Here is a 15,771-nt window from a genome sequence, read left to right on the forward strand (position 1 = left end):
CAGGTGGGAATGGCACTGTTGTCACAAAATCCCGTCATCATAATTCATTCATTATTTTGAGGAGCTGATGCTAATGAGGTAATACAACTGTTTCGCAAAACTGAATAGTTCTAACTACTGATGAAGCTTAATATTTGTTTTCATAGTAAAACATGTCTGTAGTTTTGGTAAAATAAAATAACTATTCGGGGGGTGGGAGGGGGCTAAGCCCCTTATCCCTTTTGACCCTAGCAATGCCCCTGATGGAAATACAGATGTATGTAGTTGCAGTCATCAAATATTTATTTATTTATTTATTTAATGCAAACTGTATTTTCATGTCTTTACATTTATCACTCTAGATTCCCGCTGTCATTCATTCAGCCACACAGGTGCTCCAAGAGAAATTGTCGGTGCTGCAGGAGCGTGTTAAAGAGCAAGAGAAGGAGATGCAACATATTCATGAGAGCTCCTCTCAGAGGCAGCAGCAGTTACTGCAGGAACGCAGGACAGCAGAGGCACAGCTGCAGTACACCTTGCAGGAGCTGCGGCAGAAAACACTAGAGCTGAACAAGGCTCACAGTAACATACAGCAACTCCAAGAAGAGAGGGTCATCCTAGAGAAAGAGGTGAGGCACAACTCTCCATCTGTCTTCTTACACATTTGAACCCAGAATTTGAGAGATTGAGAAAAGCTATCAATTTACTTGAGCCAGAGCCTTTCAGTTCAGAAATGGATAAAGCAGACTGCACATTTACACCATTTCTAAGCACTCCATAAGAAAAAAATAGCAGCTAGAAGTAGACACATTTCATATATAAGGTTCAAAAAATTGCAGATTCGGTTTGTATCAAAGTTCTGTAGTCTCGGGTTTTTGGTTTGATTTGGTATGTATTGTAAAAAATAAAAAAATCCATTATTGTAACACCATACATCAGCATAAAATGTGACCTGAAAATACACCCACCTATTGAACTAATATATTATAATATATGATTGTAATATAATAGAACATTTATCAAGGAATAGGTTTTGAGTAATTCAAATTGTATCAAGTTTTCTTTTTTTTTTAAACTATAACTGTTTTAACTTTTTTAAGATTCTATACCTCTCAGTAAGCCCTTTCTCTGCCTCCTAAATCATGCATTAAGCTTCAATTGTCTTAAAATAATTAAGTAGAATTTTCATCTTTTTCGTCTTGTGTGTTTATTAGGTTGTATAAACACATTTTATTTGCAATTTTAGTAAGAAAAACTAAGAATTTTGTGTCGGTCCCTACATTCTGGTCACATTCTGGTTACGTCTGTTATAAAAACATTGTTCCATTCTGTAAAGCACTGATAGAAAAAGCATAAGACTTGCTCCAAGTGATGTCACTTCCTTTGACAAGAAATTCTGGAAGGCATTGAGACATTTATTAATTTGTTTCTCTTAAAAGTTTGTGCAAAATGTTTTTGGTAAACCAGTAGTAGATTAACTCATTCATTCATTTTCCTTTGGCCTAGTCCTTTATTTATCAGGGGTCCTCAGAGCAGAATGAACTGCCACTATTCCAGCATATGAAAAGTTCAGATGGAAAAACTTCTGTGCATCTGAAAATTTCTTCTAATATAACCATTTTTCTCAGGCTCCTATGTCTTGATTCAGTAATTTTACTTTTATGGCAAAGAAAAGTTTATTTCTTTGCCATAAAATTCTAGATGGCACTTAGAGGTTTTTGCATCTAAACTCTTCATATGTTTTACACAACGGATGCTTTTCCAGGCGCAACCCAGTACTGAGAAACACCTATAAACTCTCGCATTCAGACACACTCCTGCATAACAGCCAATTTAGCTATAGCGCTTGTCTTTTGACTGTGGGGGAAACCAGAGCACCCGGAGCCAACAACTGGAGAACATGCAAACTCTGTACAGAAATGCCCACTGGCCCAGTCGGGACTGGAACCAGCGACCTTCTTGCTGTGAGACGACACTGCTAACCACTTAGCCACCGTGTTGCCCTAGTAGATTAATTGTTTGATATATTTTATTAGATGTATTTCAGTGAATCTCTCATTCATTCTTTAAAAACAATTATACATTAAAGAAATACAGATATGTAGTTTTAGATATGAAGGTGTAATTGCTTCACATGTCCTTTGACATTCCTTTTCAACAGTTTTCCCTTCCCCCTGTTATGCTACACCTTTTTACATGTCACACCTTTTCCATTTTCTTTTCTAGTAAAAACACACTTTCTTGCAGCTTCTTGACCACAAACTGTGAAAAAAAAAAAAACTGCCAAATCTGTTTAAAAAGTTTAGGAAGTTAAAGAACATTTAGTAAAAAAAAAAGTAAATGTTCCTTATTTTATGTTAATAACAGATTGAGTTTACTGTAATTTTTACATTTATCCTATATTATTCCAGTTCTAGGAAAATTAATGAAAATGCTTTAAATGTACAGTACCAACACTTCTGGAAATTTTATTAAATATCAATTCCAAATGTATAAGGAAACTGTAAGTTCAGTTTATCATCACACGTTTAAATTCCGTTTAAATTAAAAAAGAAGAATTAGTTTTTTTTTTTAGGAAAAATGTTCTGCAAATCTAACAACAAATGTTTTAAAAGTACAATTTACAGTCAAGTGACATTTTACACGTAAGCTGTAAATAATATATGTATGTAGAAATCAACTAAACCCCTACTACAGCTAAATATAAACATACTGTTTCAAACATATTATTTGCATCAAGGATGAGGAGTTCTACCTCTGTTCAATTCAACGTTCCACTTGCTGTACAATAAATATGCTATGCAAAGTGTAATCATTGAAGCTTTTAATATTAACTAGGCATGACTGTCTTGTAATGAACTTTGGCTACAACACTTGATAAACTGCATTGAAACAAAATAATTTATTTGGGTTAAATGACTGTACTTTTACTGACCCCTCGAGGTAAAACACTGAACTGCAAAAACGTTTGTCAATTCAAACACTTCTTTAACCAATGAATTAACAATGAAGACACAACAAAAACAACCACATAGCTACTCTATATAACTTTCATATACATGGCAGAGGATAAACCAGTAACTTAAATCACATGCAAATAAATAAATATGCAAGCAGACACCCAGAGAGACAGGTTAATAAATGAAGCATGCAGAAGTGAGACTGTGGTGACGCACATCAACCGTGACCAACATCAGGATTAGCAACTGGAGTAACTGGATGCGCAGCCAATGACTGGCATCCAGAATTTACCCAGGTCAGAGAAGAGAACAGGAATAAATATCCAGAACCAAAATAAGATCCAGCAGAGGTGACATGAGCCTGCGTGAGAGTGTGGGAGAGATGAGTGAATCATTCCAGTCAGTCAGAGAGAGATAGAGCGAGAGAGTATTTGGGCCAGTATTCTGTTGACACGCATGCCTGTCTCTCCAGGGGGCGTCTGTGGTTTCAGTCACGACAATCTTGTCAGTTCACTCTCTCATATTCTCCCACTCGCAGACTCCAAAAAGCCTTTTGCCGCCCTTGGGGTCCACCATCTACCCCCACCCGCCCCTTCTCTCTCTCTGTCCTGCGTGTCTCGCCAGTTCATCTAGTTCAAGGTGCCGTGACGTGAATTTCACAGCTGACATATTCCTTTATGCTGGCCTCAGAGCGCAGCGTCTCTCCCTCTCTCATCTCCCTCCCCGCTTTCAAAGCAAATGGCTTTCTTTTGTGGGAAAGATTTCGCTGCATTTTAAGAATCCATTAAAGCTATCTAAGATCTGACTGTGATATAAAATCGATACCTAAGGGCATTTAACGCTTCACCTTTCATAAGAAGCACCTTCTTGATGTTCTTTTCCCTTGCTCCCCCTCTCACGCTCTCTTTTTCTCTTAGCCTTTTCATCTCGTCTTTGAACTGTGCCTGCTCTCTTTAGAGGCATGGGAGATATTTTCAGACTTTGCTTGATATTTATGAGGATTTATGAGGCTGCAGGTTCAAGAGCAGGAGGGAAGTGGGAAGGACTGTAGCTCTGCTTCTAAATGAAGTGTGCTGCCTACCTAGACGGTATTTTTAAGACATCACAGACATGCTATTGACGCAGAAGCTGTTCTAAAACATATGCTGTCTTCAAAAAGACCAAGGCAGTGCGGATATGCTAATCACAATGATAAGTGAATTGATTAATTCAAGATGGTGGGTGAGTCCCAAGAAAGGTAATTAAATTAGATCTAATCTACCTAACTGTGTTAATGAACATAATGAAATCTGGTTTAAAAGTGATCTGTTTTACTCAGTATTTCTTTTCTTTTTTCAATTTGTTGGCCTATAGATTTGTGTGACTAGCACAACACTCTAATGTCCTTATAATAAAGTAAACCAAACATTTAAAACCTTACCCTTAAACAAAACATTTTTAGACTTTCAGATAAATATAATTTAGGGCCAGTCCAAACCATTTTAAAAAATTATTTCTGTCTATGTGGGCACATTGGTCATCACAATGTTGCATAAACGAATACATACCCTATGACAGGGGTGGTGTTGCGAGGGATGAAAGGAATACACGTCCTTAAAAAAAAACATTTTCTAATTCACCCCGCCAATATACCCCCACTTTCAAAAGGTGATCTACTCTAATCTTAATAATAGGATCATAAATGGTTTAATAAAAAATAAACGTTTTTTTAGTTGACAGTCTTTTAACAACAAATTGTGAAGCTTTGTTACTTGTAAAAAAAGAAAAAAAAAACATTGATAAATGAACCCACTTCTCATTTACAAGTCTGTTATGAGCCATATCATAACTCTTGAGCCTCCTATCTCCTCCTGATTTGCAGTTTCTGTTTTTTTCCGTTTTTTTGACAACGTAATTTTCTGCATGTCTTCAAATCTGAAAATATGATTTATTTAAGTATGAGTCCAATATGATAGTTTTCCACAAAATAGGTTGATGTGGGCATTGTAGCACTTTAAATGAATGTAATGCCTGTTTCATTCATACTTGAGCAGAAATTCCATATATGCCTCACAAAAGTAGTTGAACATTCCAGGAAATCCCTAATATGGATGAAGGCATCACGCTATTGCTGTAGCTGAATGAAAATAAGATCTGAACAAACATAAAATGGCTTTAACTGATCATTTACACAACCGTGACAATAAGTGGTTTATGTGTTTTTAAGTCGATTTATAATTCGATGCTAACTGACATAGCATGTTTCAGTAGAGTATAGCTATAAAATAATATGCTAGATGCATGAACTCGCTGTGATTTAACTATTACAGAAACAGATGTGACTGGCTATATCATATCTAGATAAATATGTCTAGATATCTCTATCATATCTAAAAAGCTAGTACAATTTACGTTTTCCTGACTAATTCGCTTGCATTTACATTTATATGATGCACATTTTATTGATTTACAGTTATTTTATTTCACTAAAACTACACACATTTCATACTCTGAAAACAATATTAAGCTTCATCAGTAGTTAGAACTATTTAGTTTAGCAAAAAAGTTGTATTATTACCTCATCAGCTTCAGCTCCTCAAAGTAATGAATGAATGAAGACAGTGCTGTGGTGGGATTTTTTTTAACACCATGTGACAACATTTTTATTTAAGTGCAACATATTCCAATAGATCAGGCACTTTTGACAATACATCAGGGGCTTAAACCCCCAAACCAAACCCCAAAATGTGTCTGAAAGACTAGCATAGCAGATTAGCATACTGCTGCATCTGCAATAAAGTAGGAAATTAAATATGAAAGGAATGTGGATGTGACAAATGATTGACAGGGCATGTAACTGAGCAACAGAACAGTCAATTATTAAAGGGTTATCAAACCCTAAAACACATATTTTGAGATGTTGACAGATATGTGTGCCACATTGCTTAAAACACTAATACGACACAGATATTTTACTATTGAGAGGAAATTGGTTGTTATGCATTGTTTAGAGCAAATTTGTTCTTCCTGTTTAGAAAGAATTTTCAAAAAAACATCATGGTGAGGTAAATCCTCAGTTTCTGAGTAGTGAATGGTTACCATTAATACACAGTGACCAATCAACATGAACCAATCAATCAAGTTAGATCCAATCAACATGAACTGTTACCAATAATATGCATGAAAAAGTTTTGTCTGACTCTTTCGTCTCACTTGTGAGTAATTTACTTGTTACAGTGTCATTTCTCATGGGTCTTCAGTGCAGTTTCTAGGTGTGCTTTTTAGGTGCAAGCTGTTGGCTTGCTGTGGCCTAATAACATAGAAGGAAAACTAGTTTGTTTACCCACAAGTTTTTTTTTAACCTGGAAATGGTGAAATCTGGACTAACCAGTGTTCTGTTTCCAAGTGTGGTAACACAAATGAGTTTTCCCTTGTTTCCCCACAAATCAAGCAGATTGCACGTGGTGAGAGCTGTTGGCTTGCTGTGGCGCAACATGCAAGGGAAATTTGTTTATGCTCAAGATTTTTGAATCTGAAATTAGTGAAATCCAGATTAGCAGTTGTCTTCTTAAAAAAAAATAATAAAGATGTAATTCCAGTTCATGTTGATTTTACTGTCTCCACAAATTTAATAAGTGTGTGCTTAAACATACTTTGTTTATTCATATGGCCATGTAAGATATTATCATCAAAAGCACTCTTTCAATTTTAGAAACCATAACTCATCAAAGTAAGAAGTTACTAATTAGTTTACTATAATATTACTGGTGGCAATATATAATACAATACAACACAATCCACATTTTATAAGTGCAACATGACATTTGTGGCCATATGATCTTTGTATTATTTATAAAATTATTTTTAACAGTGACAGTCGAGAATACTCTCTCAACTATTGTTTTACAGTCACAAATAATACTATTAAAGTTAAAAAGCAATATAAATCAATATGCTCTACGTTGTGAGCTTCTTGGCTGGCAGTACAAAGTGAAATCATTGTTTTTTCAGTGTTTCTGTGCATTAATTCATAAATTCTGCACTATAATTAATAAAACTAATTCAGGGGAATTTGGTGAGGAAAATTCTCCACTTTCACACAATTCTCGATCTCCTAAGCATGTGTGGGTTTGTGTTGCTGGTGTACAATTGAACTGTTTTTATGCACATAAACTTTTCATTTTTGCAAACCCATCCCTCTTTCCACATACAACACTTCCACCTCAACACATATGAAAACACTCCTTTTACAATATATATATTTTTTTTTCCTCATTTCAGATGTGTGAAAATTCCCTGTTGAGACAGGGGGTTTCATGACCCTTTAACAAGGTACTGCAGTAGTACTGTATGTCCCAAAAGTGCATATTCATGTTACTTAAAGGTATTTCGATTTAACTTAATAGGTATCTTCTCATGCTAGTAGCATAAGTAGCTGAAGTGGAATGCAGCATACATGATATACATTTCAGAGTGAAAGTTCCGTTTTTTTCAGCGAACCAGATCATTTCAGTTTGTTTTAATGAACTGGATTAAAAAAATCTGCGATGATGTAATGACAATCAACCCATGTTAAATCAACATATCAAAACTATATAGTCAGCAATCATAATTTTCAGTCAGTTAAAATCTCACCATAATCTGAAAAGATTTTTACGATTAAGTTTTGCAACCCAAATGAAGCATGATTCACTTACTGTTTAAATTCCATCATGGTTTTCTGTTATGAAATAAACCTACATTTTCCCAGATTCTCTTATTTAAGCCATTTGTTTACCTGTGCTGAGGCTTAATCAGTTGTCCATGTTTGGTTCAGACGGTACTGTTCTGCTATATGTCAGTCACAGTCTCGAAATATACCCCTCACAGTAATGTCACTAGCTCCATTGAGTGAAACGTGTCTGAGATTGCGTGTCTGTGAATGTGTTGCTGTGTCCCAATTTGTATATTATCCGTCCTAAATAGTATTCGTAAATTTAATTAGTATGTTCCAAACCATGTATGGTAAAAAGTGTATGCCAAAGATTCCCACATAGTCTACTATTTCCGGTTATAACTCAAATTGTGGAACCATACTCTTAACAAGAATATTGCCCACAATACATTGTGCATTGGACGTTAATTCAATTACAACTAAAAACTTAGGTAAAAAGTGTAAATAAACTACAAATTCCGCAGATGCGGAAGACCAGCCATCAAGTAAAGGCTTTGGTAAAGGTAACTATTGACTATAAATGACTATTAAGTAATAGCTAGCCAACTGGAAAATATTTGATTAATGTTTTCCGTGTTATATTTCATCTGCAACAACAATGTATACTTATATCAAGATATGTTTGGAAATTAACTTCTAAATGCATAATTATTTAAAGGAGAAAAGGAGATTTCTCTGCATGAAAGACTTGAGAATGGTAGATTAATCTGCTGCTGAATCTACACTAAATCTACAGGAAGGTAATTGCATATAAAAGACATGTGGATGATGTGTCGAGATGATTGACAGGGAATGTTATGTTCTTGTTTCGCATATAACCCACGTTCCCTGAATAGGGAACGAAGCTGTGTGTCTGGAACCAGAAATATGTTAGTGTGTCAGACAAACTATCACTCTGAAGTTCTGAGCTTTGCCAATTAATTTGGCCTTCATTTGCTCGTGTTCTCACTCTTCAGAGATCACCCTTTGCACAGGATATCAACAGGCACAAAGGGTACTATAAGGCGGAGCTAGATGCACAGCAGAACACTTTTGGTTTACAGAGAAACGTCACTTTCAGAAGCAGGAGAATGAAAATAAAGTAGGCACCATTTTTAAATAAACAGCAGAGACATTACATCGTAATAATATATACATATAATAACTAGCCATGGTCGACTCGAGCTCAAACAAACCTTGTCGTTGTCTTGATGTACAGCCAAAAAGCCAAGAAAAACTAAATCTGCTGTGTCCTGTTGTTGTTTTACAAGCCCATCTAAAGTGATACTGGTTTCATGTTCTCCAGTTTACATCCGTTTATATTTGAAAAAACTAACTTTTTGAGCTCATATTAATAACGTACTCATGATTATTGAAGCTCTCTGATATCCAATCCTGTCAGAATTAGACAAACACAAGAGTGAAGCACGAAAAAACAAAGAAGTAGCCAGAAAAAAAGCAGCAAATGATGTTTCTGCAACCTAAAACATGAAAAAACTACCATGTTAAACTATTATCATCACCTTATGTCAGGGTTCTGTCACTATGGTCTTGTAAATTCTTTTTTTGGTGGAAGAGCTCGGACACTAGCTCTGTCTGGCCCTGTTTCTGTCATTGTGTGTCTGTGTGCGCGCCGTCATGGGTGTACACAGAGTGTGCGCGCTCCCGCTTGACGCGCGTGCTCTTGTACTCGTGTTTGTGTTTTCGTCTGTTTGCAGCATGGTGTTTCATTCCCAGCATGTCAATCCAGTTGGTTACGGTTTTGTTCGGCGCTGGGATGAAACATGCACGCTGCGTGTGTGAGCACACGGTGAGTGTTTTCATTCATTGTGTGCTCGTGTCTTTCATCTGTTGTGGCTCTGTGTTTACATTGTGGTCACGTGCTTGTGTTGTCATGAACATGCGGTTAATGAGTTCTCTCATTGGCTGCATGTTCTTGTCCTGTTTTATGTGAGGGCATGGCTTGTCTTGTCGCTGTCATGCGCTCTACGGTCTATTGTCTAGTCCCACCCCACTTGTTAACCCATTATTAGTTAATTATGTTCATCTGTTGTGTGTTAATTTGTTCCTGCTTATAATCTCCTCATGTCTTCTGTTCTGTGCCAGTTCGTCGTCGATCTTTCCCCTGTCCTGCTGGTTCCAGTCCTGCCTTGTCTTGCCTGCCCAGTCAAGTTTGTTTGTTTATTTGTTTTAATAGTGTTTTTCCCTCTCTGGGTTGTTTGTTTTGCCTTTTTGTTTTATTTGTATTTCATAATAAAATCCTTATTTATCTGCAATTGGGTCCTCGCTCCTTTTCCCCACCTGAGACCGTGACACCTTATGGACTATTATGAACTCGTAATGATGGAATTACTTTTAAACTAGAGGTTACATGTACTGGTAAAGATTAAAGACACAGATGAGAGGTTTGCACTGACTGTGGGCTATATATATATATATATATATATATATATATATATATATATATATATATATATATATATATATATATGTGTATATGTATATGTATATGTATGTATATATGAGCAATATCACACGAGTAGCAGTGTGATATGGCTATATATAGGCACTGGTGGGAGGCGTGCGTTGGCATGTATGTATGTGTGTGTGTATATATATATGTATGTATGTGTGTGTGTGTGTGTGTGTGTGTGTGTGTGTGTATATATATATATATATATATATATATATATATATATATATATATATATATATATATATATAATACACAACATTATAATTCTTTACATAAAATTACTAAAGACAAAAGAAAAGGCGACATGATCCAACAAACTAATAGAAGACTATTTGGGCAAACACTGCTGTATTGTTTTTAACCACTTCTTAAGAACACTACTAAAATATTTATAGGTAAATAATTTCACTGTTTGGCTCCCTTTACAGAGAAAACAGATTGACCAAATGAGGTCTTACACTTTGGCATTAGACAGTCACTATTAGCAGTAGCCCGTGTGACTCTGTGAGAGGTTTGATGCCTGCTGATTAGATCAGAAAACAGCATTGCAACATGATTCTTTCAACATTGAAAAAACTATTTAAGGTAATTAAATTTAATAAAACTATCAAAACTAAAAATATTATGTTTACAGAAAACTTCACAATGACGTCATCACATAGGCTTTAAGTCCATAATTTTAACTGCTTGTTTCAATATGGAGTCAATAGGCTTCAATGAAGTTAAAGAGGCTTGTGACCATGATGTAATGCAATACGTCAAGTGAGAGAATGTCATTGTGTGCATGTACACATGTATTTTTAACAGGGCTATCAAATTTTAAATTAATATCTAGAGTTATGCCAAGATAATAAATTCATTCACTTCTTTGATAACTTTATTTCTTTCCCTGCATTCACCCAATCAGCCAGCAATTTTCATGCAGGACAATAAGCCCTGTGACATTAGTAATGTAATTAGATGAAAATACAGATATATTCATATAGCCAGTCCTGATCCAAACCTGGACGAATCTCTGGAAAACCCTTGATGAAAAAGTTACTTAGTAACTTAAGTCACAAAAGAATTCATGCATCCACGAGTCTTTCAAATTGCTGTTGGGTGACTTTACGCTACTCCAATTTTATTACATTGCAGAGGCTTGTCAGCTTAACAGTATCTACACGCATGACATCTCTTAACTGATATTTAGCCTTTTTTCTCTTTACTCCTTTACGCCATTAAAAACATTGCTTAAATTATATATGAAATCCCTCATTAGTAGTGGATGCAACTGGATAATCAGTATTTTGATCTCTATATAGCAACTCAAATGACTCTCTTTAAATCCAAATTATGTGTTAAATGTTCATCCATGGCTTTTCTGTTTTCCAAGCTTTGTTTTTCATTATATTGTCTGTATATCTGTTCTACTTCACTTTTTATTCCTTTAACAAAAAATAAACTGTTTTCTGTTTAGCTGTTTTTGAGAGGAATGTCAAAATTCAACGTTGTGTTTCAGTTCAATTTATATGACATTATTTGACTCAATTCTTGTGTTTTTCCATATTTAACTGAACATCTGCTTGCAACAACCCAACATTTTTGAGTGTAATGAGAATCTGGTCCGGGGAATAAGGTTTAGTGTCTTTGAAACTGTGAAAACCTGTAATTTGCATTAAGCTTAAAGGGGTGGTCCACTACGATATCATATTTTAAACCTTAGTTGATGTTGTAGCTGTGTGAACATAAACAACATCTCTGAATGGAATATGCCCAAAGTTCAATGCAAAGGGAGACATTGGCTTTTACAGATTTAGATTAGCAAAGGCTACAGTTAATAACGTTTGGTGACTACAACTACATCAGGGTTAGTGAGATCACAAACCCAACAGGTTACGTGCATACACCACACACAGTGAAGGGGCATTATCAGAGGCACTTTAATGTTATAGCAGAGAAAGCCTACATGTTGTCCAAATGCTACTATTTGCACAGAGCTTGTTCTGTTTCTGTCCTATGGGCTTCCAAAGGATGTGACACAAAGAGATTAGTGTTAACAATTCAATTTTAGGTATGTTCCAGTGAATTATAAAAAAATAGAAAGAGCTAGCATTTGACAAAGGAGAGCTTCCAGAATCTCCCCCAGTTCAGTGCTGAATTCAGCTAAAAACTCCTCAAAGGAGGAACATCTCCAGCCACAATAGAAGAAGTTGTGAGCCACACATGTGATTGTGAGCCACAAGATTATAAGTATTTTTATTTGTTAAAATTGATCTGTTACATGCACAGTTTCTAGTGTTAATGGTATGTTATAGCAAGGACGTGAACAAGGGTGTAAACAACGGGAAATGCTGTTTGGCACTGTTAACAGTTTAGCTACAAATTAATATTTATCCATCAAACCCTTGTAAACACACACAATCTTCAATAGCGCCGCAATGTCTTTGGTACTTATACATGTTTATACTCTGAATTTATATGAAAGACACTTGTCAGATTTTATTTTAGTCTTTATTTGTTTATTTTATGTCTTTATTTTATGTTTAATTCAGGCTCACACTAATACGACTACACTTACTAACAGTATTTACACAGCATAGGTACAGCACTAGTGACTGGACGTGACTCTTCCTGGTGACATGGAGCCAATCCGTAAATCACAGCACATTATGTTAGCTGACCAATCAGAGCCTCTTAAGGGCGGCTTTTGGAGGAACTAGGAAATATGCCGTTTTCATGTTAGCTGAGTAGCTGTATACAATCAAAGTAAGATATACGTATGAAAAAATAACATTTTTCTTTAAAAATAAAGCATGAGCACACATTGCTTTGCACCTTATAAACACAACCAAGCCTTAAAAATACACTCTAGCCTCCCCACCCCACACACTTTAAAACATCTCATTTATGTTTTTGCTAATCAGTAACACATTTGCTTAATTATTTCAAGGCATCTCTTATATAAGCCAGAATATCTGTGACCTCTTAGCCATTTGTCATCAAGCTCATGAATCTCCATTTCCCCTGAGTGTTTGCTCTCTCAGCCTCAGTGTGGTCTGATGCTGTGATATAAACTCTCTGTGGCTTCATTTTTTAGACGAGGAGAGGAGTGAAGCAAAGGTCACTGTGTCGACACAGATGCCTGTATGGCGTTTGACCTTTACTGACACACACACCGCACACACATACACTTTGGTCTCTGTGGTCCTGTTAGAGACTGTATGCTTTGTTGAGCAGAAGGGTGTATGTGTGGGTAGATGAGTCTTCATGCATGGCTGATGTGTGGGTATTTTGCTGCAGGGAAGAAGTGTATGCTTTCGATTAACGCTGGTTGCACGTAAGCTAAATCCAAATTGGGATAACCACACACATTTATCGCATTTTAGCATTTATAAAAAGGTTTACTGCTTTGCCGGTCAATGCAGTTTATTGCAATGTATGCAATAATTGACAACAGGAAATGTGTTGGAATGCACACTATAAGAGAAAATCCTTTTGTTGTTGTTGTTGTTCATTTAGCCATCATTTAGTGACCCCAGTGCTCAAAATAGCAATTAAATATCTAAAATAATTATCTTTATTGATGTATTGCAGCTGCATTTCCAGATAAATTCAGAATCATTCATTCATTTAATAATTAATTCATTTCAAGACTTCACACTTAACTGATGATTGATAATAAAGTGTATTTGGCATGCTGTCCTGGGAGAAAGCCCTGAGCTCAGAATATCCTCTAGCCCGGGGCTCCCTCATGTTTGAAGAGAGGACAGTTTGAGCTTAGGTATGTCTCGAGAACTACCCTGCTTGTGAACGTGCTGAAATATGTCTGGCTAAGAGTTGTCTTAAGATGTTAATTTGGAGTAGTCAATTTACTTATTGTGTATGTCTTTGGATGGTGGAGTGAAACTGGGAAACCCGGGGGAAACTCATGTGAACATGGGGAGAACATGCAAACGCACAGAAACAAAGACCAGCTAACTACTGGGCTACCATGCTGCCCTGTGAGAGAAGGGGAGGAGTAGGGGTGGAAGGGGGAATTCTTCAAGACAAAGATGACTGGAGTGGAAAACTCTAGTTATTTATAAATAAACCACACTTCTTCTTGTTTTTAAGTTTTTTTTGTTTGTTTTTTAACCTTATTTTGTTTTGTTTTGTTTAAATGGTTTTTATAATAGTTTTTATTCGAATAAAAGAACTGTTATTATTCTATGGTAGAAATAAAAACAACGAATCTTGACACTGTATCTTGTATGTTTACTATTTAAAAATGTATGACTTAGGTCTGTGCAAAATTTCTCCAGAACCAGTTTTATAAGCTTATTTATAACCACAGGAAAGAAATACTTGACTCTGACCATATTTGGAATGGTCATGAATATTAATGAGCTAAAGAGTGTCATTTTAAATCTCATGGGGGGATTAAATGTTCTTTTTTTATTTATTTATTCACTTATTTATAGAATTGTTATGTTACATCTTAAATTACTGACTAAATGCCGTAATATACTGATGATGTATACACATCACCTAATCTTTGACGGATAATGGTTTCTGCGCCAAATGAAAAGCTACTGTACATGAAAGCTCAGTTGCATACATCATCCTTGGTGGGGCTTCTTGATGGATAATCGAACTACCCAAACTGTAAGTTGATACTATCACTTAAATGCATCTTTTAGAAGCTCTAAGGGGGGTAAGAAGATAAAAAAATAAAGATGTGACATGTAACATATCAAGTTTCATTAGTCAAACAGAACATCTGAGGCCAGCAGGGCAGAGATATGACAACTCCAGCAGAATAGCAGATATATGAGTACAGAGTCAAGTTTCATTTGGATAATGGGTAGTCCAGTCAGAACAACATTGAATAGTTCAAAGATCACAACAGGTGTGGAGGCAGCAGTGGGGAGTCCTGGACCTGAAAGGCGATCAGTATGCTTGATCAAAAAATGTGCATAAAAATAACACAAAGGTGCTTTTATTATTTCTATATCTAAATTCCTAAACTTTTTTTTTTTTTTTGTGAAACTGCTGTTGTATATCAATATATCCAAATTACATTTTTCTCAAACGATGAAAAACTGGCAAGAGTGGCAGTTAAAATTTATTGCATTTATCACACCATTAATAAAGTTGTATACAGTGCTCAATGCAGATGATTGCAACAATTTATTTGGAGGATCAAGGAGACCCAGTAAATTTGTAATCTGAAAGTCCGACATCTGTCCTGTATTAGTAAATTGATTTAATCTTGCGGAGCACACAATGAGTTATTCTGTCACCACATTTCACATAACTGAAACTGTAGCGAGGTGGCCAGTCCATCTCTTGTTAAGAAGTATATCTTTTTTTTTTGTTGGTTTATGAAAAAAAATAAGTAGAGAGAATTGCACATATTAAGAAAATCTTCTAGCTCGCTATCAGATGAAATTGCTTTTACCACCACCAAATGCAGCTGGTGGTTAAAACAATGCACATTGGGCAGTTAGTCTTGCAGAATTTTTGGCATTATACCAGTTTTGTTTTCCAGACATAACATTTGCTCCATCATAACGATGGCTTAAAATCCTTTCAAAAGTGAAGCCAGAATTTGTTAGTTCAGTAATCAGTTGTTCAGTTAACAACAAGGCATCACATTTTTTTTTTGCTTGTGATCATGTTTAGCAGTCTCGCCCCTAGACGATAACAGTCATAACCATATC

The 15,771-nt window shown here is 35.7% G+C and overlaps 1 protein-coding gene across 2 annotated transcripts in view; it reads left to right on the plus strand.

The window, feature by feature from the left end:
- Nucleotides 1–15,771, plus strand: part of lekr1 (Leucine-, glutamate- and lysine-rich protein 1) — a 268,183-nt gene that overhangs the window by 239,515 nt on the left and 12,897 nt on the right. For both annotated transcript variants that reach the window (XM_073929990.1, XM_073929991.1), the window contains exon 12: nucleotides 342–608. In XM_073929990.1, the coding sequence (XP_073786091.1) occupies nucleotides 342–608 (267 nt within the window). The remainder of the gene's footprint in view (nucleotides 1–341; nucleotides 609–15,771) is intronic.

This window comes from Danio rerio, chromosome 18 (genome assembly GCF_049306965.1).
Source record: "Danio rerio strain Tuebingen ecotype United States chromosome 18, GRCz12tu, whole genome shotgun sequence".
Lineage (NCBI taxonomy): Eukaryota > Metazoa > Chordata > Actinopteri > Cypriniformes > Danionidae > Danio > Danio rerio.